Source organism: Zootoca vivipara, chromosome 13, assembly GCF_965207765.1.
Source record: "Zootoca vivipara chromosome 13, rZooViv2.hap1.1, whole genome shotgun sequence".
Lineage (NCBI taxonomy): Eukaryota > Metazoa > Chordata > Lepidosauria > Squamata > Lacertidae > Zootoca > Zootoca vivipara.
Window position 1 is genome coordinate 5,010,064 of NC_142596.1, and position 26,374 is coordinate 5,036,437.

Sequence of the window (26,374 nt, forward strand, 5' to 3'; positions counted from 1 at the left end):
ATAAAACCCATGTTGTTGGTGTCTGAGATGTGCATGTCTCTTGTCTTCTAGGGCTGTGACTGAGAGTATAAATCAGCTCATCACTTTGTGTACTCAGCAAGCGCCGGGCCAAAAAGAGTGTGACAACGCTCTCCGGGAACTGGAGGTAGATCTCCACAGGCTCACTGTTCTTGGGGGATGTGACTGGCAAAGCATGCTGTCATGATTAAGGGTGTTTGTGGCTATCCTCAAATCTTGCCCCATCAGGACTTGGAGAGTTGCTTGCTGGTCAGCTGACTGAATGCTCAGCAGACTGGTACTTGAGTCTGCCATGCTAACTGTCTAAACAAGAGTCCTGGTGGATCAAGTGATAAAACATCAAAGCTTGGCTGCCATGATTTTTTGATGGCTTACAACCCAGGGAACCTTACATCTCTTACTTCCGTAGACAGTGAATACTAAACTGTATTAGCTGCATAGCTTTGTTCCCAACTAGTATCATTCAAAAATCTCTGTTTTGTTTCCATTGATTTGTGATAGTGGCCACACTATTGTTGACATCAACCTTCCCCGTCCTTGAGCCCCTAATGTTGCTGGACTCCAAGTCCCATTATCCCTGACCCCTGGCCACCATGTTTGCTGGGACTGCTAGGAGTTTTTGTCCCATCTGCCTCTGGGAACTCAAGGCTGGGTTGACCTGATGCCCTTTCCCCTGGATGAAACAGATAAAATCTTCTATTTGTTAAGTTCTTGGATATTTATATATTCATTACAGTGCCTGTTCTCAGTTTTTGAGATGATTGTCATTCACATGTGCAGATTCATGTGTTAATACCAATGGTTGTTGGCATTATTGTTAATTTCTGAAATTAGCTTTACTTTTCTCCACTTTGGGGGCATATTCCAGTGAGCATTTATTGTCAAGATACATTTGGCGCATTTCTGAATTTCTCAATGTTTGCCAGATTCATTTGGGATTGTTGACATTCAACAAACTTCAGGTATTCCTTGTAACATAACACACTGGAGACTGAAGTGAGCCAGTGAGTTGCTTTTTCCTGGGTAACTGCCTGGAAGATATGAGTCTCCTTGCGTGTATTCTTCCAGCCAGAGAAGGGGCCTGATCAAAGTTTCAAAAGTGTTCATATTGTTGACCCCATATGTGATAATTGTATTTTTTCCCGCAACCCACCCAGAGATATACAGACAAAAGAAGGGTATAAATACACATATGCTGCTTTTATTGGGAGGGGGGTGTCATACAAAGCAGTGTACAAAACTAAAATCAATCAATCCATAAAATTGCAATTCAACATTCTAATCAATATAACAAGCCAGACACATAAAGCTGGTTTTCATTTCAAAGTAGTAGATTTAAAATGGATTCATTCCCATTCCAAGAAGGGCTTTGCTAGGATTTTTACTGCATTGCCAACCATCACTTGTGCCCCTCTTATTTTCAGACGGTTAAAGAAATGCTGGAAAACCCCAATGAACCTGTTAGCGACCTCTCTTATTTTGACTGCATTGAAGGTGTTATGGAAAACTCCAAGGTAGCCATTGTATTTTCTTTCCATCTGTGTGTTCAGTTTCATGAACATTTGTACAAAGTCATATTCAGCACTCCCTGAAGTGGGGTCCTGGAGCCTTCTGGCAGGGGAGTGGGAGGTGGGGAGCAAAATCCTGGAGCTACAGCTTTCTCCAGCATCCAAAAACAAGGAGATTTTTTTAGTAGTTATGTCAAAAGTACAGTCCACCCTCCCTCCCCAAAGAGAGTCCAGGCTGCTAATAGTAGTCAAAACACTACTGTGTTTCCCCTAAAATAAGACACCGTCTTATATTTATTTTCCTCAAGAAAATATATAGGAAAACAGTGTAAAACTGTATATAGGAAAACAGTGTAAAACAACACTTTAGCAGCGCTAAAGTACCTGCAGTGAAAATCTTCATAAAACTAACCTCAAAAAATCTAGAGCAGGGAAGGGGGACCTTTTCCAGCCAGCAGGCCAGATCCTGGTGTCTTCCCGCCCCCACCCCACCCCAATCTTCAGTGGGCCACTTGGGCAGGTGGGGGATGCCCACCTGTCAGTCACCTGATGATGTTGCTCCTGATCCACAGTTTGGAGATAAAACCAGTAGGAAGGTGATTGTATTACGGAGATAATACATGTGAATTGCTTTGAGCAATCTGATGTGCCTTCTAGGTGGGGGGGTGGTTTTGTTTTTGTTTGTTACTATGTTATGTATTTTTGTGTTTTTATACTGTCAACCACTCTGTGTTCCTCTGATGAAGAGCATTGTAGAAAATAAATAAATAAATAAATAACTATATTAATAGACTTGCCTATTACTAAGTATTGATACTAATAAATAAGGCTTATTAGAAGTATGAAGTATTAGTAGATATTAGGTAAAGGTAAAGGGACCCCTGACCATTAGGTCCAGTCGTGACCGACTCTGGGGTTGCGCGCTCATCTCGCATTATTGGCCGAGGGAGCCGGCGTATAGCTTCCAGGTCATGTGGCCAGCATGACAAAGCCGCTTCTGGCAAACCAGAGCAGCACATGGAAACGCCGTTTACCTTCCCGCTGTAGCGGTTCCTATTTATCTACTTGCATTTTGACGTGCTTTCGAACTGCTAGGTTGGCAGGAGCTGGGACCAAGCAACGGGAGCTCACCCCGTCACAGGGATTCGAACCGCCGACCTTCTGATCAGCAAGTCCTAGGCTCAGTGGTTTAACCACAGCGCCACCTGGGTCCCTACTATTAGTAGATATTAGCATATGGTTATTAAGTGGTGTTGTGATTTCTAAAGCAAGGATTGAATTGAAAGTCTTGAATTGCCCCCCCCCCAGGTTCTGGGAGAGGCGATGGCTGGAATTTCTCAGAATGCCAAGACAGGGGACCTCCCAGTCTTTGGCGAGTGTGTTGGGGTGGCTTCCAAGGCCCTTTGTGGCCTCACTGAAGCAGCAGCTCAGGTGAGTTTCAGGTGACTAATATACTAAGCAAGGTTTGTGCATTGGTGGGTGATGGTATGGTTAAGCTTCTGCAAGGACATGAAGGTGTTTCAACTCCTTGCAAAGTGTGAGGATGGAGGGACCTTCGGTGGTCTTTTTGAGTGTTTGGAGCACTGTCTTGATGGAGTTTCTGCTAGACTGCTTATTATGTACTTATAAATAACCTTCTAGTTATCTAGTTTGCTGCTGGCCCACTGAATGACCACAGCAGTGGCTGATTTACCTGTGAATGACTTTAGCTGTGGGCATTAGCATTAGGCCAGTTTTGCAAATAATACTTAAATGGCTTCTTTGCATTTTTCCGTGCCTGTAATTGGAATGCAAGACCTGCCTTGTCTAGGAAGAACATTGGATGAAAAAATGACTCTCTCCTTCCACTCTCGGTTTTGCATGATGTCAAGTGAACTAATAGGCGTTCATTGTGTGCTTCTTGAAAACCACCTCTGAGTAGTCACAATGCCTTTGGTTTTTGCCTAGGCTGCTTACCTGGTTGGCATCTCGGATCCCAACAGCCAGGCCGGTCAGCAGGGGCTTGTTGATCCTATCCAGTTTGCCAGGGCCAATCAAGCTATCCAAATGGCATGTCAGAACTTGGTGGACCCAGGAAGCAGCCCATCCCAGGTAACTTTCATCAAGGTTGCCAGAGGCATTTTGCTGGCTCATGCTCCACAGCCTATAAGAGGTCCATCTTTGTTGCAGTCTTGGGTTGCAAGTGGCCTGAAAATAGGGGTGCACTTCATATTTTATTTGGGTGTGAACTTGGGAACTTTTATATGCAAGGCATGAGCTTTGCCCTCTCAGCTATGGTCTGTTTCTTACTAAGCTTGCAGCACAAAAATTTCTATTGCTACTGCTAAAGTATAGAAGCAAGCAGTTGCACCAGACTCTGTTACATAACAGAGAAAAATTAACAACTGTTTCCTATGGAGAAAATCACTAGTTTATTTATCAGAGGAAAATTTTCCCTCTCCAAGTATCTATTTCACTGATTATTATTTGATTTTTTTTGGGGGGGGGGAAGAATAAGGATTTGTGAATACCAATTCAGAGGTTTAAAATGTGTTTGGACTGAGTTGCGTTTGGGAATGTTATGTTTGTACTTTACAGGTGAATGAATGCGTTTTCCTCTCTTTTTTTGTCAATTTCCAAAATATAAAGATGCATTTCCTTCAGTCATTAACAGAAATATATAAAGCATGTGAACAACCAACATTTTTAAAACTCTTGTCAATATGTCAGTGGCCATTTGTATCTTCTCTTTATCTTATTTTGATCTGTAATCAAAGCAGCAATTCTCTACCAACTTACCTGGGAGTGAGCCCCATTAAACTGAATGGGACTTACATCTGAGTAGACATGAATAGGACTGAGCTACAAGGAGGAAAAAAAGCTTGCTGGTATCTCCCTAGATCTCTCAGCGTCCAGGTAATCAGCAATGAGACCTGGACCAGCCCTACCTGTATTTTGTTTGCTCTGAAACAGTCCATGCCTGAGAGCTGCTAAGGATCTTGCCAAACATTTAAATACGTATAAGACTACTTTTTAACCCAGGAAAATCTCAAAAGTCGGGTGTCGTCTTATACGCCGGGTCATGTTCCTTATACAGCGAGTATATCCCAAACTCTATATTTTAACTGGAAAGTTGGGGGTCGTCTTACACACCCAGTTGTCTTATACGCCGGAATACACTGTAACCAAATGGCTCTTTAAAATGTGTCTACTGTCTATGCCAGCGTTTCCCAACCTTGGGCCGCCAGCTGTTTTTGGACTACAACTCCCATCATCCCTAGCTAGCAAGACCAGTGGTCAGGAATGATGGGAATTGTAGTCCGAAAACAGCTGGAGGCCCAAGGTTGGGAAACCCTGGTCTATGCCGCATCGTAGGGCCAAAATACAGTGTCCAAAAGAGCTCAAGTTCCTTTCTTCCTAACACACTGGTGCTTCAGAACACAGGTGGAGAATTGGCAGAGCAGCCATTCCATCGCTGAGCTATGTCAGGGCCAGCCCAAGACATTTGGCTGCCTGAGGCAAAGGGAGAAGATGGAGCCTGCAAAAGCTCACCAAACTGTTGAATCCTATTTTGACACTGACAGTGGAACAGCATCCTCCTCTGTACACCTGAGGGGCAGGCCTCATGGCATATGCAGCTCTATGCACTCCCCACCCCTCTACAACTGCCGCCTGAATTGGCTGCCTCACTCTGCCTCATGGTAGGGCTGGCCCTGTCTATGGTTCTATTTCTGCCCCCTCGGCCATGTGTTTGTCTTTTGTTTTCCAGGTCTTGTCAGCAGCTACAATTGTGGCAAAGCACACTTCTGCACTGTGTAATGCATGCCGCATTGCTTCGTCCAAGACAGCCAACCCCGTTGCAAAGAGGCACTTTGTCCAGTCTGCAAAGGAAGTGGCAAACAGCACTGCCAACCTGGTTAAAACTATCAAGGTATGAGAGTCTCCTGCCGCTGTACTGTTAAGACAGCCTCAGTCAGACAAAGGCTTAAATACTGTTAATCTCTGGCTCCTTTTTTAAAACTGCCATTTTGAATCTCTTAGGGAGCCATTATCCGCCTCATTCCTGGAATGCTTGAGAACAGCTGTACTGCTAGACTGCAATTAACCTAATGTATTTGTGATTAGGGAGTTACATTTTAATTCTGTTGTTTCATCTGGAGGTTCCTCCTGTCTTCATTACAGGAGAAAAAAGACCTTGCTCTTGGGAAAGTGCGGGTTTCAAAAATGAGGAAGGAGAAAACTGTTCAGGAGTTTGGATTTCCCAACATTTATTTGAGAGAGCATATTATTTATTTATTTATTTATTTATTATTATTATTATTTACCCACCCTTAACCCAAGGTTCCAGGACAGGTTTCAGTAATTTACAAACATCATTAATAACACAATATTAAAAACTTAAACTTACAAAAATGTAAACTTAAAATTATAAAAATAAGGTGAGTCCTGAAAATTTACATCTCAAGTGTAATGTTATTAGAATATATCTTTCTCAATCCCTGCTGCAAATTGTAGCAAAGTAGATAATTATTGTCTGATTGAAAATATGAAAATGAGTTATTTGTGTGACTTTTAAAAAGTGAAGATAAGTAAAGAGCCAGCCATGAATCTCTTGGATCTCAACAGATCCCCTCTCACACTCATCTGTATGTTATTTGTATTTGTATTATTAAATTTATTACCCACCTCCCTTTACCAGCAGGTTTTGGGGCTGGTGACAACAATTTAAAATCCAGAATTAAAAACTGTTAAAACATATTGCATTCACAAGAACAGCGTGGGTCCTTAAAACACACATCTCAGCTGTCAAAGTTGTAAAGAGATTTATCTTCTGCATTCACCAAAAGCTGTTTCATGAAGATGCAGGACTTGCCTCTATGAGGAGCTGACATAATCTCCGCTTTGCATGGGTGTCACGGAATTCAGGAGCCAGCCAAAAACCTGCAGGATATGTTCCTGGGAAAACATAGACAGAGAACTCATGAATGGTTCTGGCGATGAGCTGGAAACCTGACAGGCCCTTGTAAGCATCATACAGAAATCTGGGGTCGAGCTGACTGAATGGGAAGATCTGGGTTATCCGATTTTAATGTATTGTGAGATGGAATTAGGCTGGGATGTGTCATCCAGTGAACTTCACAGATGTGTGGAAGATTCAAGCCCAGGATTCCCACATCTAAATCTGACACCCTCTCTCCAGTACACCACAGCACTTAACGGGTGGGGGATCCTGGCAGCATCTTTCAATGTTTTGTGTATACAATAACTTCTTGAACCCGTTTTTATTTTTATTCACTAGGCCTTGGATGGTGACTTCTCAGAAGATAACCGGAATAAGTGCCGGATTGCAACTGCTCCATTGATTGAAGCTGTGGAAAACCTAACAGCCTTTGCATCAAACCCGGAGTTTGTCAGCATCCCGGCCCAGATCAGTGCCGAGGTAAGAGAAGTGCTGTATTAAATTAACTTCATAACGATGCAGAGCTTGTCTTTAACTTACTTGTGAGGGGCAAGGGATATCGCGAAGCCCCTCCCCTCCTGAGTTCCAGCCCAGCCCCGAGCGAGGCTGAAGAGAGGGAAAGCTCCAGCTCAAGTGGGGAAACAGGAAGTGGTGTCCAAGGCTCTGGCAGGGTAGAAGAGCCATCGTCCCAGGTGGGACAGGAAGGGGGAAGGAAGGGGGGCAGGCCAGTCCCCCCAACTCCGGAACTTCGCAGAAAGCGTCGGGGGAAGAGGATGGGTCTCCCCAAGTTGTTATGCTGGCGCAAGACGCGCCAAAAGCCACTTGGAGGTTCTGATTCAAGCTGAACAGATGTGTCTTTGTAAATAGCACTGCCATTAGCACTGTAAATACTCGACACCAATAAAAGACAAAATGCAGAGCTGTGTAGAGTCGTTACTCTGAAGTAGCCTTCTCCGGCCACCGTGACATTACTACAATCTGATCTCCAGTTTTCTGGTCTTTGAGGATGTTACAAAGCATTTTGGATGTTTGTTTGCAACAATTTAGCTCACCTTTTCTATGCTTTAGAGAAGCAAGCTGCCTACTTGATCTACGTCGCAATTGCCATGTCAGCTACATGGTAACCTCACATTGGTTTTATTTAACTCCCTCCCTCCCCTTTCCTGTGAAACTCTTGTAAGTACAGTGGTGTCTCGCAAGACGAATTTAATTCGTTCCACCGGTCAATTCGTTTTACGAAAAATTCGTCTTGTGAAGCACCGTTTCCCATAGGAACGCATTGATATTTAATTAATGCGTTCCTATGGGCTCCGGGGGACTGGCGGCGGTGGCACTTGGTTGCTTGGCTCGGAGAAGCCAGGCGGTGGCAGCGCTGAGGCAGCCCGAGGGCGAGGGGAAGACAGACGTGGGCAGCCCCCGCACCACCGCACTTCGGCTCCGGGGGGATGGAGCCGAAGCTCGGCAGGCGCTGCTTCCCGGGACTGCCACTTCCTGTCTTCCCCGAGCCAAGGGGAAGACAGGCAGGGGCAGCCCCTGCACCACCACGCTTCGGCTCCAGAGGACGGAGCCAAAGTGCGGTGGGCGCTGCTTGCAGAGGCTGACGCCTCCTGTCTTCCCCTTGGCTTGGGGAAAGCAGACGGGGGCAGCCCCCGCACTGCCGCACTTCAGCTCCGTCCCCCAGTGCCGAAGCATGGCGTGCGCTGCTTGCCAGGGCTTGCCAAGGCCGGTGGCGACAAGCAAGCCCCGACAAGCAGCGCCCGCTGCGCTTCGGCTCCGGGCGCTGCTTGCCAGGGCTTGTCGCAGCCTGCTTGGCAAACCCCAGAAAGCCAGCTGTAGCACGGGAAGGCTGCAAAGGAAGATCAGCTGTCAGCTTCCCGTGCTGACAGCTGATCTTCCTTTGCCACCTTCCCGCGCTACATTCTATAGCCGCACTTCACAAGACGAAACCTCGTCGTCTTGCGAATGCCACGCGCAATGCAAAAGTATTTCGTCTTGAGAGTTTGTCGTTGCGCGAGGCATTCGTCTTGCGAGGTACCACTGTAAAACTATAGCCCACTCCAGGGGTTCTTCCACATGCAATTTGGAGCAGGTGAGGATCAGCCTCGGCTATTACAATTGTAGGATGCTGAGGCTGATGGGAGTCCAAAACCCCTGGAGGGCACTACATTGGCAAAGTCTGGACAAAACAGGTCAACAAGCTATGATCTGATCCTAGGTTTACAGGGATTACTCAAACCATAGTCTCTTGGTTTGGAACCTTAAGAATTGAATTGAGGCATGCTAGAAAAGGTAGGAAGAGAAGGAGCAGCAAATGGGTTCACATGGTTTACTCTGGGGTTGTTACACCTGAACCCAACCTGGGAGTTGCTGTGGAAATAAAAACCAGCTGCTTCCCTCTTTGCAGGGTTCTCGGGCACAGGAACCAATCCTGACTTCCGCCCGGACTATGCTAGAGAGCTCGTCCTCTTTAATCAAAACTGCTCGCTCACTGGCAATCAACCCCAAAGACCCTCCCACGTGGTCCATTCTCGCTGGGCACTCACACACTGTGTCCGAGTCCATTAAGAGCCTCATCACATCCATCAGGTGAGTCCTTTCGTTTTTATAAGCACTTGCAGTGTGGATACCTTTGCCCCTCTCTCCATATCACGTTCCCCCATTATGCAGGAAAACACACCCTGCTCATGCTTATTATTTCAGCAAGCTGGAATATGTAAAAACAAGTACAGTGGTGCCTCGCAAGACAAATTTAATTCGTTCCGTGAGTCAATTCGTTTTGCAAAAAATTCGTCTTGCGAATCGCGGTTTCCCATAGGAATGCATTGAACAGGGCCGTCTCTAGCTTCGGGTCCGGTGGCGCGGGGCACCAGGCCACCAGGGGCGCCGCTGCGCCCGCTGAGAGGCGCGGCAGAGGCCGCCCCAGGCGCGCCGGATGCAGCCCTAGGCGCATCTCTCAGCTGTTCAGGCCGCTCTCCGGAGGCACGCGGGCCTGGGGCTGCCTCTGCTGTGCGCAGGGGTGTCGCAACAGAGGGTAGCCAGGCTGGATGGCGCAGGGCGCCGGCCCTCCAGTCGGCAGCCGCACTGTGCCCGCCCGCCACACCGGGAAACAGGGCAGGGCGCCGGAGGGATCCGTCGTGCCAGGGCGCCAGGCATGCTTAAGACGCCCCTGGCATTGAAATTTCTTTTTTTGCCCATAGGAACGCATTAATTGAATTTCAATGCATTCCTATGGGAAACCGCGATTCGCAAGACGAATTTTTCGCAAAACGAATGCGTCTTGCAAGTCACCATCAGATCGCAAGACGCATTCGTCTTGCGAAAAATTCGTCTTGCAGGGCATTGGTCTTGCGAGGTACCACTGTATAGGGAACCTTTCTCAACCCAAGGCCTGCTTTCCCTCCTGGACAACCTTCCAGAGGCAACGTCTCAGCGGTGGGCAGCAGCTCCAGAGGCAAAAGCAGGCAGAGCAGCAGAGGTGACAGTTGCCTTTTATACAGTAGGCTACATTCGAACGCTGCAAAAGTCAGGTGTTTCTGCACATGCGCAGCCCTCTGTTCAGGCAAGCAAGAGGCAGTAACACAGTTCCAAGTATGCAGCCCAGCCAGGCAAAAGCACTTGAGAGGTGCAAGGATCAGGGATGGTGGGAAGTGTGTGGGGTGAGAGAAGCTCCCAAGCTTCCAGTTTTGCAATAACTACAGGCTGACTTCAGGGGTCAAGACCTCCCCCCCCTCTAGAATACTCTCTCAATCAGGCCCCTCTTTGAGGTATGTCCCCCCCTTTTTTCAGGTCTTTTCCTGTGTGATCTGTACTGTACTATGTTAATGTATGTTTTATGTTGTGTTTGTTTTAATTGCTTCTTTGTATTATATCTTATGATTATTGTTCTCATGTACACTGTTCAGTGCTCATTAGTAGAAGAGGGGGGTAAAAGTGAATGATTGTCAGTCCCTTTATTTCCAGCGTTTGAGGTGTGAGTGCCGTTCCCTGTTATAGGCAAATTGGTGCCAACCATGTTCAGGAAAGAGGTATCAGCCGGCTAGGGAATATCCTAAAGATTGAAGAAGTGCAAAAGAATCTGTGAGGGGGGAGTTATTGGATGTGTATGGAGCATGCTCAGAATGCAGACTGATGAGGGGGGGCAAGGATGGGGGGGGAAGAGAGATGGAAAACCAGGGACAGGGCGAGGGGAGGGGCTGGAATCCTCTGTTCTTTAATATTTTGTTGCAGTTCCGACTTGACATAACAATCTGCCCTACATTATCCAGAGACAAAGCCCCCGGCCAGCGGGAGTGTGACTACTCCATAGATGGGATCAATAGATGCATCAGGGACATTGAGCAGGCCTCGCTTGCAGCTGTCAGTCAGAACTTGGCCACGAGGGATGACATTTCTGTTGAGGTAAGCAAAGCTGTGCATTGCCAATGAAGGAAAAGCTGACCCTCCTTCTCAGCCAGGAGTGTGTCTGTGTGCGAGGGAGAGAGGAGAGAGGAGAGAGGAGAGAGGAGAGAGAGAGAGAGAGAGAGAGAGAGAGAGAGAGAGAGAGAGAGAGAGAGAGAGAGAGAGAGAGAGCTCTGAATCAAATTAATGTAGTTGGCAGTGCAGTGTGAGGGGAAACTGTACAGGAAACACACCAATAAATCTTCTGCTATAAACTGACCAGAAGATTTTTCCCATGATGCATTGCATTCCTCTTGCTAACTCTCTTCCAGGTGAGTGAACCTGGTACAACAACACAGGTGGTAAACTGGCATAGGTTTATTTGCAAAATGACAGGGTGAGGCTCTTAAGTTTAGCCCAGGGGAGAAAAGAAGCACCTTCGAACAACCATAAGCAGCTCAGCTTCATTCCCTCATTCTAGCAGGAAACTAGAATCCTACTTGGAGGAAAAGATAACAAGTTTTCACAAACTTATTTCTCTTGTTTTTACAGAGAGAGGTTAACATGAAGTTAAGTTTTGTGTTAAAAAAATCTGGCCATCTGCATTTGCTGTAATTCAGAAGGTCCCAGGTTCAAACTTGGGACCTTCAGTTGAAAAAAGATAAGATTGCAGCAGGTAATGGGGGGGGGAGTCATCTCTGCCTGACCCCCTGAAGTCTGCTAACCATCAGAGTAGATCGGAGGCTGGCCTTTGGCCCTCCAAATGTTGCAACCCCCATCAACCCCAGAAAGTGTGGCCAATGCAGCATATACAGTGGTGCCTCACTTAATGAATGCCCTGCTTAACGAAATTTCCGCTTAACAAAATGATTTTTCGAGCAGAGCTTGCCTCACTAGACGAATGCGTTTTGCGAAAAATTCGTTTAGCGAATCTCAGTTTCCCATAGGAATGCATTGAAATTCAATTAATATGGGCAAAAAAAAATTCAAAAAAAATTCAGTGTGTTCCTATGGGATTCGCTAGACGAATTTTTTGCTATAAGAAAATACCCGTGGAACGAATTAATTTCGTCTAGCGAGGCACCACTGTAGTTAAACTATGGAACTCACTCCCTCAGGAGGCAATAATGGCCAGCAACTGGGATGGCTTTAAAGAGGACTGGAGAAATTCATGGAAGGGAAGGCTAACTGCGGCTCATAGCTATAATGACTGTGCTCTGCCTCCACAGATGGAGGCATTAATGCTTCTGAATACCAGTTGCTGGAAACCCCAGGAGGGGAGACTGACGCTTGTGCTCAGCTCCTGCTTGCTGCTTTCCCACGGGCATCTGGGTGGCCCCTGTGAAAACAGGGTGCGGAACTATCGGGGCCGCTTAGGGCCTGATCCAACAGGCTTTCCTTAGGCTCAGCAACATCTAGAGCAGACATCCCCAAACTTCAGCCCTCCAGATGTTTTGGACTACAATTCCCATCATCCTTGACCACTGGTCCTGCTAGCTAGGGATCATGGGAGTTGTAGGCCAAAACATCTGGAGGGCCACAGTTTGGGGGTGCCTGATCTAGAGGGCCAAAGTTTCCTCACCCCCAAGGAAGATAACTAGGACTGGGTGGGCAAAGAACTTGTCCTGGCATATGGGAGCCAATCATAGGAGGGACAGAAATGGCAAAATAAATATGTTTTCCTGTTTTCCTGTTTTTATTCATATTTCCAAAACCAAACATCAAAATCATGCTAATACGTCAGATAATTGAAGTTTAGTAGGGAGCTCAAAGGGTCACCTAGTCCAACCCCCTGCAATGCAAGAATCAGAGCTAAAGTATCCCTGACAGATGGTCATCCAACCTTTGTTTAAAAACCACCAGGGAAGGAGAGCCCACCACATCCCACATAAATAAATATATTTATATATATACTAGCTGGCCCTGCCCCGCATTGCCATGGCTAATCCCTGTGACTGCCACCACCCTGTGTTGATCCATGACGTATCCCGCCCCCTCCCCCCCCGGGTCATCCCTGTGGCTGGCCCCACCGTGTCCTGATGTATCCCGTCCCCTCCTCCCCCCAACCCCCACCTAGGTGAGTCAGTACCTCCATTCGGCCTAGTCTGTAAAGGCTTCAGCCTAGTATGTAAACAGCAGTTGAGATGCTGTTGAGAGGGAAGGTTCTATAGGTGTAGTACCAGTGTAGCCGCCGCTAGAGGGCGGTGGTTTGCAACCTGGTTCTTTTCCCAGAATACATTTTCGTCTGAGTGATGTGTTTTGAAACACAGGGTTTTGGGGTTTTTACATGGCACAGGTGTGACATCTGTCTTTGAAAATGGTATGGGCTTGCTCTCATATTCACATGCGGCATTGTGTCAAAATTTGAATGCAATCGGTCAAGCGGTTTTGGTGAAATGTGGATACTAACAGACATGGCCAGTTTACATTTTTATATACAGTATATAGATATAACAATAGGGCTACAGTTCCCCCTCACCCCACAGAGAGAACAAATGTGCTTTTCAAAATAGTGCCTCTGTGTGTCTTTCATGTCACCAAGCACCTCTCCATTGTCATTACATTTCTGTCTGTGGTCCGACATGTCCATTTTGTTTGTTTCTCAGGCCTTGCAGGAGCAGCTGACGTCGGTCGTCCAGGAAATTGGGCATCTGATTGACCCCATTGCTACAGCCGCTCGAGGCGAAGCCGCTCAGCTGGGCCACAAGGTAGGAAGCCACAAAATGGCCACTCTGGGAAAAAGTGATGTTGCTGACTTTTGGCCCAAGGCAGGTTCATGAAAAGAACTCTGACTTGGGGAAGCAGCCATATGGGATCCACGGAGGAGGACTTGGGGAGGCAACTTTGGGATCCACTGAGGGGAACAGAGGGCCTGTGAGACACAACCAGGCAGCCATTTTGAAGTTCTGCTGATTGCAGAAAACTACTTTGTTTAGCCCAAGTGTTTTAGAGCAATTAATTCTATTCATTATTGGGTCATTCGCTTCTGTATTTTTATTATCTTACGATCCTGTGCCAAAGCTAAAGGTGGAAAAAATGTAATTATATGAAAATGATACACAGATGGTATCTAACTCCAAGTAGACTAGTGTTTCCCAGTTATCAGTGTTTAAAGGTAAAGGTAAAGGGGCCCCTGACCATCAGGTCCAGTCGTGTCCGACTCTGGGGTTGCAGCGCTCATCTCGCTCTATAGGCCGAAGGAGCCGGCGTTTGTCCGCAGACAGCTTCTGGGTCATGTGGCCAGCATGACAAAGCTGCTTCTGGTGAACCAGAGCAGCACACGGAAACACTGTTTACCTTCCCGCCAGAGCGGTCCCAATTTATCTACTTGCACTTTGATGTGCTTTCGAACTGCTAGGTTGGCAGGAGCTGGGACCGAGCAACAGGAGCTCACCCCGTTGCAAGGATTCGAACCACCGACCTTCTGATCAGCAAGCCCTAGACTCTGTGGTTTAACCCACAGCACCACCTGGGTCCCTTTATCAGTGCTTATATTATTATTATTATTATTATTATTATTATTATTATTATTATTATTAAAGGTTTTCTTGGTTTACAAAGATATGTGCAATGTCTCTCATAACATTTTTACATACCAGTTTCATTTGTTGAGACATTGGGAAGAAAAGGGGAAAAGAGGTAGATGGGGGGATGGTGGGTGGGGTCGGGTGATGATGTTTCTATTTTGCTTAATATATGTGGGGTTTATTGTCAGTGTCGCTTGTGTAGGTTCTCTGCTGTTCGCTTGTGTTCCTTTGGTGGTGAGAGATGTTGGGGTTGGCCTAGGATATGGTTGTTCATTTGTGGTTGGCTGTGGTGGTCTTTGTTTTGTGGGTGAGTGGGGTGGGTGAGTGTTTTGGATCAGGTTAGCCATATTGACTTGTATGCTGTTGGTGGATTTTTGTCATTGTCTTGTTGGGCTGTGTATGTGATAAAGGGGAGCCATACCGGGGTGAAGGCATCTTCTTCTATTGAAGTAAGCCAATTCTGGGTTTTTTTCTAATATTTGCTTGGTTATTTTGCATATTTCTCTTATGGTTGTAGTCCAGAATAGTTGGATTTGGGGGCACTCCCACCACATGTGGAAATATGTGCCTGTTGAGGTGCTCCCTTTCCAGCATTTTGGTGAGGTTCCTGGGCGTATTAGCACTAGTTTTCTTGGTGTTAGGTACCACCTGTAGAGAGTGAGTTCTTTCCTTTTTCTTGATATGGATTTAAAGGGGGTTTAGACCACATTCTGCTCCATTGAGTGGGGTTAATCTCGTAGCCTATGTCATCTTCCCATTGTCTTTTGATTGTGTCTAGGGGATTTGTGAGATTTTGGAGTAGTATTTTATATATTGCCGTGTCCCTTTGTCGTTAGGAGGAGGTTTTCGAAGGTTGTCAGGGGCCTAGTTGCTGCTGATTTTACTGCTGGATTGTTTAAGAGGGTATGTGGTTGGTGTTGTGCTAAACAGGGTATTTGGGTGTCTTCTAGTTTATCCTGTATTTCTTGTGTTGACAAAGGTTTGTTATTTTTATAAAAGTCTATTAGGCGATATAAGCCTTTGGTTTGCCAGGTTTTTATCTGGAGATTTTGTGCTGCGAGGTGGAATAATGGGTGGTAAGCCAGGGGGGTTAGTGGGGATGGGGTTGGGGATAGTTTGCCTGTTTCTGTTTTCCATTCTTTGAACATGGCTTGTGTGTACCTATTAAGTGTTGTGGGGATTTTCCTTAGTTTGTTTGGGAGGAATGGGTATGCTATGGTGCAGATACTTTCGACTGAGTCCCTCTCTAGGTGTATCCATTGTTTTGTCTCATTCTTCAGTATATATGGGATTATATGTCGGATTTGGTTGGCTCTATAATATGTTTCTATGTTGGGGATTCCCTATCCTCCTTGTGAGGTAGGGAGGTGCAGGTATTTGGTGCTTATTCTTGGTTTTTTATGTGAGAAGATAAAAGAGTGTAGTTTTCTCTGCCATCTGCAAAGTTGGGTTGGGGGAATCCAGATTGGGAGGGTTTGGAATAGGTAGGTTAATTTTGGGATGGTGATCATTTTGATCCATAGCTGCCAAGTTATCCCTTTTTTACAGGGATTTTCCCTTATGCTGAATAGGCTTCCTCGTGAGAAAAGCGAAAACTTGGCAGCTATGTTTTGATCATGACCATTTTGTCTGAGAGAGTGAAATTCATATTGTTCCATCTCTTTAGGTCTTTGTTTATTTGTCGCCACAGGGGCTTGTAGTTGTGTAGGTATAATTTGTTGAGGTTTTTGGTTATTTGTACCCCTAGGTATCTGAACTTGGTGTGACAGAGTTTTATCTTGGTGATATTAGTGAGTTCTTTCTGGGTGTGAGGAGGGGTGTTGAAGTACATGGCTTCTGATTTTGTAAAGTTTACTTGCAGACCTGACAACGTTGCAAATGTGTTGAGTTAGTTATCAGTGCTTAAACTACATTTTTTAGATTTGCCTTGAGAGTGTGTTTAAATCTCTTTTGTTGTCCATCAGTATTTCGCTTTCCATCCTTAAGTTGGGAATAGAGTAGTTGCTTTGGAAGGCGATAATCAGGCATCTGAACAACATGACCAGTCCAATGAAGTTGATGTTGAAGAATCATTGGTTCGACAGTGGTGATCTTTGCTTCTTCCAGTACGCTGATATTAATTCGCCTGTCTTCTCAAGTGATGTGTAAAAATTTCTTGAGACACCATTGATGGAATCTTTAAAGGGGTTGGAGATGGCGTTTATAAGTGATCCATGTTTCATAAGCGTATAGTAAAGTTGGTAGTACAACAAACAAGCATTTTGGTTTCCCTGTGAATGCCCTGGTCCTCAAACACTCTGCACTTCAATTGGGAGAAAGCTGCACTCAGGGGGTGCTGGATTTTGGCATCAATCTTGGCCCTAGTGGAAAGATAACTGCCCAGGTAGGAAAAGTGATCGACACTTTCCAATGTTACACCATTAAGTTGGATTTGTGGCACTGCGGAGGGGTTGTTTTGTGCTTGTTAGTGCAGCTTGTTGGTGCTCTTGAAGTACATAATGTCTGAGACCTTCTGGGAAAACAAAATGGCAGCTGCCCAAATCATAAACAGCAGCACTCTAACCACCCTGAGGACATGGCTCATTGGGCAGCACAGAAATGCTTAAATAAGCAAATTAAATATATGAATGTGGATGACAAATGGATGACAAATGGTAAACAGATGCATGGTGGGGGGGGGTTGTGAATGAATGCATGATGAAACAAATGAGGTCTTTGCACAGCCACATTGAATGGATTCTGTTGCCTTCTTTCCTTTCCTCCCTTAGGTGACGCAAGTAGCCAGCTATTTTGAACCACTAGTTCTTGCTGCTGTCGGTGTGGTATCCAAGTTGATGAGCCACCAGCAACAAATGACCTTATTGGACCAGACCAAGACTCTGGCGGAATCTGCCCTCCAGATGCTCTACGCAGCCAAAGAAGGGGGAGGAAACCCCAAGGTAGGCCACCCTCAGGATGACTAATTGAATGTTGATATTTAGAGGTGGTGTCCTAAGAGAGGGTCCTACATGTTCTCTATTGCATTGTTCATCAAGCCGCAAAAGTATTCCCTTTTACTCTCAGGGATAGCAAATGTGTTACCTTCCAATTGTTGTAGGACTCCAACTCCCATCAGCCACAGCCAGGATGGCCAGTGATCAGGCATATGATAGATGGGGAAGGTCCATAGCTCAGTGATGGAGCACATATTTACATGTAGATGGTCCCAAGTTGAATCCCTGCTACCTCCAGTAGGTCTGTGAAAGACTTAGAGAGCCACTGCCAGTCATTATAGCCATTGCTGAGCTAGATGGACTCTGTATAAGGCAGCTCCGTGTCTAATTATATTTGAAGGGAAGCACATTGACTACTCCTGTAGACCAGGCATCCCCAAACTTCGGCCCTCCAGATGTTTTGGACTACAATTCCCATCTTCCCCGACCACTGGTCCTGTTAGCTAGGGATCATAGGAGTTGTAGGCCAAAACATCTGGAGGGCCGCAGTTTGGGGGTGCCTGCTGTAGACTAATTTGATACCGGTAAATTGTGTGGTGGTGGTGATCTGATTTGATGGATCACAGCAATGGATGATCATACAAGTTTCCCAAGTCCAGTTGAGTAAGTGAACAGCCAGCTTTGCAGCAGAATTTTAACCTGGGTCTCTCCAGTTCAAAGTGTCATCATTTTATCAGATTTGAATGGTGGATTTTAAGGGCTTTAAGCTTGCATACCTTAGTTTAAAAAAGAGAGAAACTTGTGAGTATAAGCAGAGGAGAGTTCTGCCTGAACTAGGCAATATGGTAGCACCATAGAGACCAACTCAGTTTTTTATTGGTATGAACTTTCGTGTGCATGCACATTTCTTCAGATACACTGAAACAGAAGTCACCAGACCCTTATATATAGTGAGAGTGTGGGGAGGGGTGTTACTCAGAATGGTGGTGGGAATGGGTGATGGCTAATAGGTGTGGTAAACCTGTTGATAACTGTTAACAACTGCAATTTGTCTTAGGAAAAAGCAAGGGGTGAGATGGCTAAAAATAGCTTTATCATGTATAATGAGATAAGTATCCAATGTCTCTATTCAGACCAGGTCTCTCCATGGTTTTAAGTTTGGTAATAAGTTGCAATTCAGCAACTTCTCTTTCCAGTCTATTTCTGAAATTCTTTTGTAATAAGACAGCTACTTTGAGATCTTGTATAGAATGTCCTGGGAGATTGAAGTGTTCTCCTACCAATTTCTCTGTCTTGTGATTCCTGATGTCAGATTTATGTCCATTTATCCTTTGGTGTAGGGTTTGGCCTGTTTGTCCAATATAGGGAGCTGAATTTTTAAATTTTGTTTGGACTACGGCAGACCAACACAGCTACCTACCTGTAACTAGGCAATATGGATAAGACGGTTGCACAACATTTCAAGCCATTAGACTGTTCCTGTTTGGCAGAGGCCATGTCATGGGATCAGTGGCAAAGTTGCCACATTCCGGCATCAGAGGAAGATTAAGAACCACCAGACAGCTCAAGATTGCCCTTCTTTCCTTTCCACAGGGCACTCAATAATTATTGCCTAGGAGGGCTTCCAGTTTCCTGGGCTGTTAAACTACAGCATGTTCAGCAAAACAGTTAATCCTGCCCTCTGAATTCCTAACACAAATGTCTATGAGAGTAAAAATAGACTGGTTTCAGCTTTTCCAGTCAATTAATTTTGAACTCCTTGCCCATAAGCATCTTCCTGTTCAACTTCCCTCAAAAGCTCTGCCATCTCTCCCTGCTGATGCCAGAAAAGGAGAGCCAAGGTTGGAAACACAGTGTGTTTAAAATTGTCCCAATGGCAACATAAGAAGCCACCTTTATGAAGCATTTGTCTGTCTACCTCAGTATTGTCCCCTCTGATAGTCAACAGCTTCCAAAAGTGTCTGACAGAGAAGAGTCTATTCCTTCGCATCTTAGTTGGAGACTTTGCCAGGAATTGAATCTGGGACCTTCTGCAGTCACGAGAACCAGAAGCTTCAACATTGCAAAGGCCCTGCTACTGAGCTATGGCCCTTCCTGTTGATTTTAATTGGTGGGGAGATTTTAATTACACAAAAATGTTGTCCTGCTAATCACACTGATTAAGCAGGCCCATTGGCATTGTGGCTTAGTGTGCTGTTGTTTTTCTTAAAGGATAAGTTCTGTAGTTTGCATCTAAGTCTCTTGAGGAGGTAGAATGAACTGTGCCATTCCAGACTATGAGAATGGCAGTGAGGAGGGAATCCCATTTTTGAAAGCTACCCTATATAACAAACTCCCAGAAATGGAAAGCTAGCATGTCAGGGAGACAGGTTCCAGGCTAGCCCTTTGTCTTACTGAGCTAGTTTTCTGTTTTCAGGGGAGCAGTCAGGGATTTCAGCAGTTTTACCACCTCATTCTCCTGCCTGTGTAGATCAGCCACTCATGTTTCCCTCAAATACGTATATTCCAGCGTATAAGACCACTGGGCGTATAAGACGACCCCCAACTTTTCCAGTTAAAATATAGAGTTTGGGATATACTCGCCCTATAAAAAATACGACCTGGTGTATAAGACGACCCCCGACTTTTGAGAAGATTTTCCTGGGTTAAAAAGTAGTCTTATACGCAGGAATATACAGTACTTTTATTTTGTCAGAAGATGCTTTCAGAGAAGAAGAGGTGATTTGCATGTCTGGGGGTCTAAAAATACAGTCCTTGTGAGCAATCAAGCATGAATGGTGATGGATGATGAGAGACTTGGGAGATATTCTTTAATGGCCCTTAGACAAACGTGTGTAATTAAAAAATCCTGCCTTCGGTAATCACCCCTGTCTGACAATCGTCTCCCGCAATGAGATCATGAAGCAAACACTGTAATTGCCTTAAGAAAAAGCTAAATGTGTCCGTAGGAAGTCTAGTTTTAAAGTCTCAAATCAGGGGAGTGGAGGCTGGAAGGGGAATGGAACCTTTTTTAAAGAATTGCTTTTTACTTTTAAAACTAGGCTCCTTTTTCTTTAACACACCAAGGCTCTCATCCCTTCTGTCATTCAGCACCAGCCCTACTATTGAGCTGGCCTCCTCAGGAGGCAAATGTTGAGGGGCACAGAGGCCACATTCACACCATACATTTAAAGCATGATGATACCACTTTAAACAGCCTTGGCTTATCCCCAAAGAATTCAGGAAGTTGCAGCTTGTTGAGGCTGCTGAGAGTTGTTCGATGACCCCCTATTCCCTCTCACAGAACTACAGTTCCCAGGGTGGTTTAACTGTCAGTCCCTCTTTGCAGGAAACTCTAGGGGTTGTATCTCTGTGAGGGGAATGGGAGCCTCCTTCTAACAACTCTTGGCACCCTTAACAGATTGCAGCTCCCATAATTCTTTGTGGGAAGCCATGACTGTTTAAAGTGGTATTGTACTGTTTAAAGTGGTATTGCATAAATGTATGCCGTGAAGGCGGACAGAGCAGACAAAGCTGTGGGTGTCAACTCCTATTTTCTGTGTTCCCACGTGGAAAACCATTTTTCAGGTAGGAAAGTGAAGATTTATTTATTTATTTTTTTAAGTCTCCATGCCGACCATCACACAAAAGTTGTGTTTTTCAACAGAAGGGACACTGGGATGTGTTGCAGTTGTGTCAAACAAAGAAGGAGATGCAATGTTTCCTGTTTTCTCCATCAACTTATTTCAGGCGTCACACACTCACGATGCCATCACGGAAGCTGCCCAGCTGATGAAGGAAGCGGTGGATGATATCATGGTTACCTTGAATGAAGCTGCCAGCGAAGTAGGGATGGTGGGAAACATGGTGGACTCGATAGCTGAAGCCATGAGCAAGGTCTGTAAGAGTCTCCTGGGATCCCTTATTGTTGCTGTTTCCCAAGGCCCCTGGAATATGTGATTATCCCAAAGCACCCAGCAAGACTCAAATTGAGGTTGCAGCTATCACAAACGTGTTGTTGATTATATCAATAATTTCCTTCCTTGGTAGCCTTATAACAGATAGAGGTGTCTGTGATTCCAAGGACTTGGGGGGAGAGGGGAGACACAAGCAGATTCAGTCCCAGACACTAATGATACCTTTCCTATTTTGCATAATTTGGGCCAGTCATTGTGGGTTTTCTGGTTACAGTAGACCTTTTCCACTTATGGGAACAGGGTCTAGATTTCCTGCCATTTTGATCACCTTTCTTCTTCCTCTTCAACCCCCATCACAGCTGGACGAGGGCACACCACCAGAACCCAATGGAACTTACGTTGACTATCAGACCACCGTAGTCAAATACTCCAAAGCCATTGCAGTAACAGCCCAAGAAATGGTAAGATCTGTTGATGGCAGCAAAATGCGTTGAGGTGCAACTTAAGTGACGGCCAGCAGAAGCCTTGGGGAACCCAAGAAGATCCATCTGCTGGATCAGACCAAAGGATAATCTAGTGCAGTATCCTGTTTCTCACAATGTTGCACAAGTGAGGCACATTCACCTCTTCTTTCTTCACATTCCTTCAGATGACGAAGGCGGTTACTAATCCAGAGGAGCTGGGAGGACTCGCTTCGCAAATGACCACAGACTACGGTCACTTGGCATTTCAGGGACGGATGGCAGCCACTACAGCAGAACCGGAGGAGGTATTGAGCCCTTGGTCTTGTTTGGGGTTAAGAAGCATGCAGTGATGGGACCAACTTTGGGGAGAGGGCCCAGGCAACATCAGATTTCTCCTGCCCCCCCCTTTCATGCGCTCTGTTCTTAAATTGATGCCCCAAAGAAACTAGCCCCCCCATTGGAACTTTACTGCTTGTGCAGAAAAATCCTCTGCCTCTTGATTATCTCTGTACTGATTTGGTATCATTGATTTGTGCAAAGTTGGGGGTTTGCCTGCTGTCTTGAGCAAGCCAATAGAAAGGCAGAATATAAATTTAAGCAGTGCTTGAATTTATTTATTATCTGTTCATTTGTTGTTGTTTTTTGTCACATATACATGCCTCCTTTTTCTCCAAGGAGCTCAAGGTGCCATACATGGTTCTCTTCATTTAATCCCCACAACAACGTTGTGAGGTAGGTTAGGCTGAGAGGCGGTGGCTTGCCCAAGGCCACCCAGTGACATTTATGGCTAAGCAGGGATTTGAACTCTAGTCTCCCAGGTCCTAATCAGACACTCTAACCCAGGCTTCCTCAACCTCGACCCTCCAGTTGTTTTGAGACTACAATTCCCACCATCCCTGACCACTGGTCCTGCTTGTTGAAGATTCATTCCCCGTGTCTACTGTCATGGGATTGTTGTCAATCACATGATGGTGTATGTTTTCATTCCACAGAGTCGGAAGTGACGAAGACAGGATGTTTGTGTTACTGTGTTTCCTGAAGTGGGACTATTGTCCTTTGTTCTTTCTCTTTGCTGCCTGATGCTAGGGAGGCAGGTAGCCATGTTGCAGTGCTCCATGTGTGTTTATATGTAAATGAACATAGATTAGCCAAATGCTGTGCTACTGAGATCTGTTACGCAATTGCGCAAACTCTGCGGATCCGTAAGTGTGCTGATGTCGGTTGGCATCAGTTGCAGTTGCTTTTGAAGCTCCCAAACGATCTACCAGGAGGGAGGGAACATGGCAGTCAGGCATGTGTCTCTACCAGGGTCCTACTCGAGAGTAAGAGATCCTAACACTGCTAGCTAGGGATCATGGGAGTTGTAGGCCAAAAACACTTGGAGGGCCGAGGTTGAGGAAGCCTGTCCTAACCACTGCACCCACACTGGCTTTCTGGGTAGGAAAAGTAGAATGGCCTGTAAGCAAACCAAATTGTGCTAATTTTAATCAAAGTGCAGTACCCCATGTCCTGCTAACAAGCAGTAGCTAGAGGGAGTCAGTGGAAAGGGTGTGGGGGCCCTCTGAACCTGTGCCCCATCCTGTAATTCAGGTAGTGGGTATAAGTAGCAGTAATAGCAATTCTGCAAGCAGGAACCTTCAGAGTCTCTCAGACCTGTGGAAAGACGCACTTTTCAGCGCACTTGCAGTTAACCAATTGAAGGTAAGAGACCCATGAAGACCAGCAGCTTTGATTTTGACTGCCATCAATTCATCATGGCATCCCTATACCTTCTTTTAGCCATTCCTCACTTGGCAGGGTATTATTATTATTATTATTATTATTCTCAGTGTAGAACGGTGCAACTGCTAAAAAGATGGGGCCACTCCTGCTAGGTACTGAACGCCTGGAAAAATAATTGAGTGCTCAGCTGTTTCCTAAAGCAATTAAAAGTGGCAGACAATTGGATCTGCACTGGGAGGGAGTTCTATAAAAAGGATGCTGCCAGTGAGAAGGCCCTGTCCCTCAAATAATATTCATCAGGTTTGTCATTAGGGCATCTTATAAACCTGTCCAGGAACAGTTCCATAAGTAGGGGAAAGCATCAAAGTGGTGTGCCAAGGTTTGCCAAACACTGCTGCCTTTACCTCCTTTACAAATAACTTGCAACACTTTCTTTTCCTTTTCCTCCCCTCTGTTCCTTTCCACACCAACCACTTGGCTATCCAGATAGGCTTCCAGATCAGAACACGGGTTCAGGAACTTGGCCACAGCTGCATCTTCCTGGTCCAGAAGGCTGGTGCTCTACAGATATGTCCCACAGATAGCTACACCAAGAGGGAGCTGATAGAGTGTGCTCGGGCAGTCAGCGAGAAGGTGGGTACCCTCCACTTCAGTGGTGTAAGCTTAGACCCCTCCTGGTCCCCAGTGCGAGACTGAGAATAATGTCCTCTTCTACAACAGGGTTGTAGCAATCTTTGATCAGAAACAGGGTTCAGGGGCAGCCTGCCCACACCAAAGCACCCCAGTAATCTCACTTTGCCGCTGCTGCCGCCGCCGCCATCATCTGCTAAGTCAGGTATCAAGGCCCCCTTTTTATAATGGGTGCTTTGGAGGCATCCTAAAATACTTGGAAGTCATCCGTAGAGACTTCTAAAAGGGAACCTCCTCAATATTAAGGGCAGGATGAAATCTCTTGCTATCATGACATCCTGCTGGGATGTTTATTTATTGCTATTATGGGTTGTGTCCCAGTGAAAGTGAAGTGAACGAACCTAGGTTAATTGTGCTCATTAATTTCACTGGGTCTGCTCTGAGTAGGATTTTGCTTGTTCCTCTTGACAGGTGTCCTTAGTTCTGTCAGCCCTGCAGGCAGGCAACAAAGGCACACAGGCATGCATCACGGCTGCTAGCGCCGTCTCAGGCATCATCGCCGACCTGGACACCACCATCATGTTCGCAACGGCCGGAACACTGAATGCTGAGAACAACGAATCCTTTGCAGACCACAGGTCAGTGTGGCCGCAGGATTTCAGATCAGGGGCACGTCCAAAGGGGGGCAGGGATGTCAGAGGCAAAACTGAACCATGGGCTGGCAGGAACCCTGGAAGAGTTTTCAGGGAGGATGTAAGGTGTTCTGACATGAAATGGAAAATGGAGTTCAAAAGGGATCCCAACTAGACTGAAAAGATGCAGCCAGTGAATGGCTTCCTGGTCAGAGTGAGGCTGAAGGGAGAGATTTGCCAATTGCGTTATTGAGCTAAATCTGACCATATAGTTTGCATTGCCTGCATTGTATAATTCTGAGTGTATGGTTGAGCCCCCTCCCCCCCCAAAATTCCGTGGATGCTCTCAGTGCCTCTGCGTCTCTGTATCAAAGTAGGCCAAAGTGTAAAAAAACATTTGATAGCAAGACAGGGTGCCCAGCTTGCTAAGAGCTGACCTTGTCTGGAACACAGAATGAGAGGCAGAGAGAGGCTTTATCAGCGGATGCACTGCCAGCCTGATGCTGGAAGCTGCTACGCTTGACGCATAGTCTTACTGAAGGCTTTGTTGAGTCAGCATGTGCTTGTGTTTACAAGAAGAACCAGACACAGGAAGATCCTTATATGTACTTGTGACCCCCTTGCGTGCGCACATTTACAGAGGAGGGAGGGAAGGAGCCCAAGAAGTGTATAAGAATGTTTGCAAATTTGTGTTTCTTTACTCTTGTCATGGAGCTGACCACCAAGAGTCTCTTAAATATTTAAGAATTAAATTCTTTCTCTTGATTCAACCCCTGGTGTCATTATTGGCTGTCTCTGTCCCTGCCTGGGCGCAACTTAAAGGACCCTTGGAAGCTAATAAGGCTACAAGGCCTCTCCACTCTTAACCTCAGCTCAGTCACCCTCTCCATGCATTAGCTCTCAGTTCAGCTGCCCCACCCCCCACAGCAAATCTGCACTCTGCTCCTGGGGCACCACAGCCAAATGCACATTTGGAAGTGCAAACGAACCTTGTTCTGAGTAGACCAATATGTTACCATGGATTTTTGTACATATCAGGGTGGCCAGCCTTTGACTCTTGAGAAGCTGGATTCCCCATTCCCGTCTGCACCAGCCAGCATGGTCGGTAGCTCAAGAATGGCTAGTGTTTAGGCCTATCCCATTTTTCAAATAAGTTGTACAGGTTTTTATTCAGAAGCGTTCCAAATCTGTCTAACCTAAAAGGGTGGAACAGATGAAGCATCTGCATTTGCCAGGAGAAATGAAGTCTCTCCCAGAGCTCTTATAAACCATTGTCTGTTTCAAGCTCCAAACAGCAGTTCCTTGATGAAAAAGTACCTCTGGTTTTCAAATTGCTTTCCATTACTTTTACTCCAGAAATAATAATAAATCCATAGTGATTCTGAAAAACACAAAACTGTATTGTCTCTGGGATGAAAAAGCCTCTTTGGGACAGAGCCCAATAAGCAAATGGCTTCAAAAACCTATTAGGAAAGACAGTTCTAAAATATCCTCTCTATTTATTTCCCTTCAATGCATAATTCCACTTTAATGAAAGCTTTCTACAGAAAGCCTTGAAGGACATTTGGGGGATTCTGAAACTTCCTCAGCTTTTTGGATCATTCTGAAATTGTACTTTTCAATGGAAAAGGACTCAATAAAGCTTTGTTGCTGTTTTTGAAAAACATGTTCCAAGCCATTGGTTTCAGAATAATAAACTGATTCTGTTCCAGGCACAAAACAAGATCA

General features: G+C 45.6%; 1 protein-coding gene across 3 annotated transcripts in view; it reads left to right on the forward strand.

Annotated features, from left to right (window-relative positions):
- The window catches only part of TLN2 (talin 2), a 184,890-nt gene that overhangs the window by 127,559 nt on the left and 30,957 nt on the right, over window positions 1-26,374 (forward strand). For all 3 annotated transcript variants that reach the window (XM_060282859.2, XM_060282860.2, XM_088657461.1), the window contains exons 31-45: window positions 52-145; window positions 1,443-1,532; window positions 2,835-2,957; window positions 3,474-3,617; window positions 5,275-5,436; window positions 6,805-6,945; window positions 8,870-9,051; window positions 10,731-10,863; window positions 13,449-13,550; window positions 17,138-17,308; window positions 21,032-21,178; window positions 21,558-21,659; window positions 21,848-21,967; window positions 23,871-24,017; window positions 24,486-24,652. In XM_060282859.2, coding sequence (XP_060138842.2) covers window positions 52-145; window positions 1,443-1,532; window positions 2,835-2,957; window positions 3,474-3,617; window positions 5,275-5,436; window positions 6,805-6,945; window positions 8,870-9,051; window positions 10,731-10,863; window positions 13,449-13,550; window positions 17,138-17,308; window positions 21,032-21,178; window positions 21,558-21,659; window positions 21,848-21,967; window positions 23,871-24,017; window positions 24,486-24,652 — 2,025 coding nt within the window. The remainder of the gene's footprint in view (window positions 1-51; window positions 146-1,442; window positions 1,533-2,834; window positions 2,958-3,473; window positions 3,618-5,274; window positions 5,437-6,804; window positions 6,946-8,869; window positions 9,052-10,730; window positions 10,864-13,448; window positions 13,551-17,137; window positions 17,309-21,031; window positions 21,179-21,557; window positions 21,660-21,847; window positions 21,968-23,870; window positions 24,018-24,485; window positions 24,653-26,374) is intronic.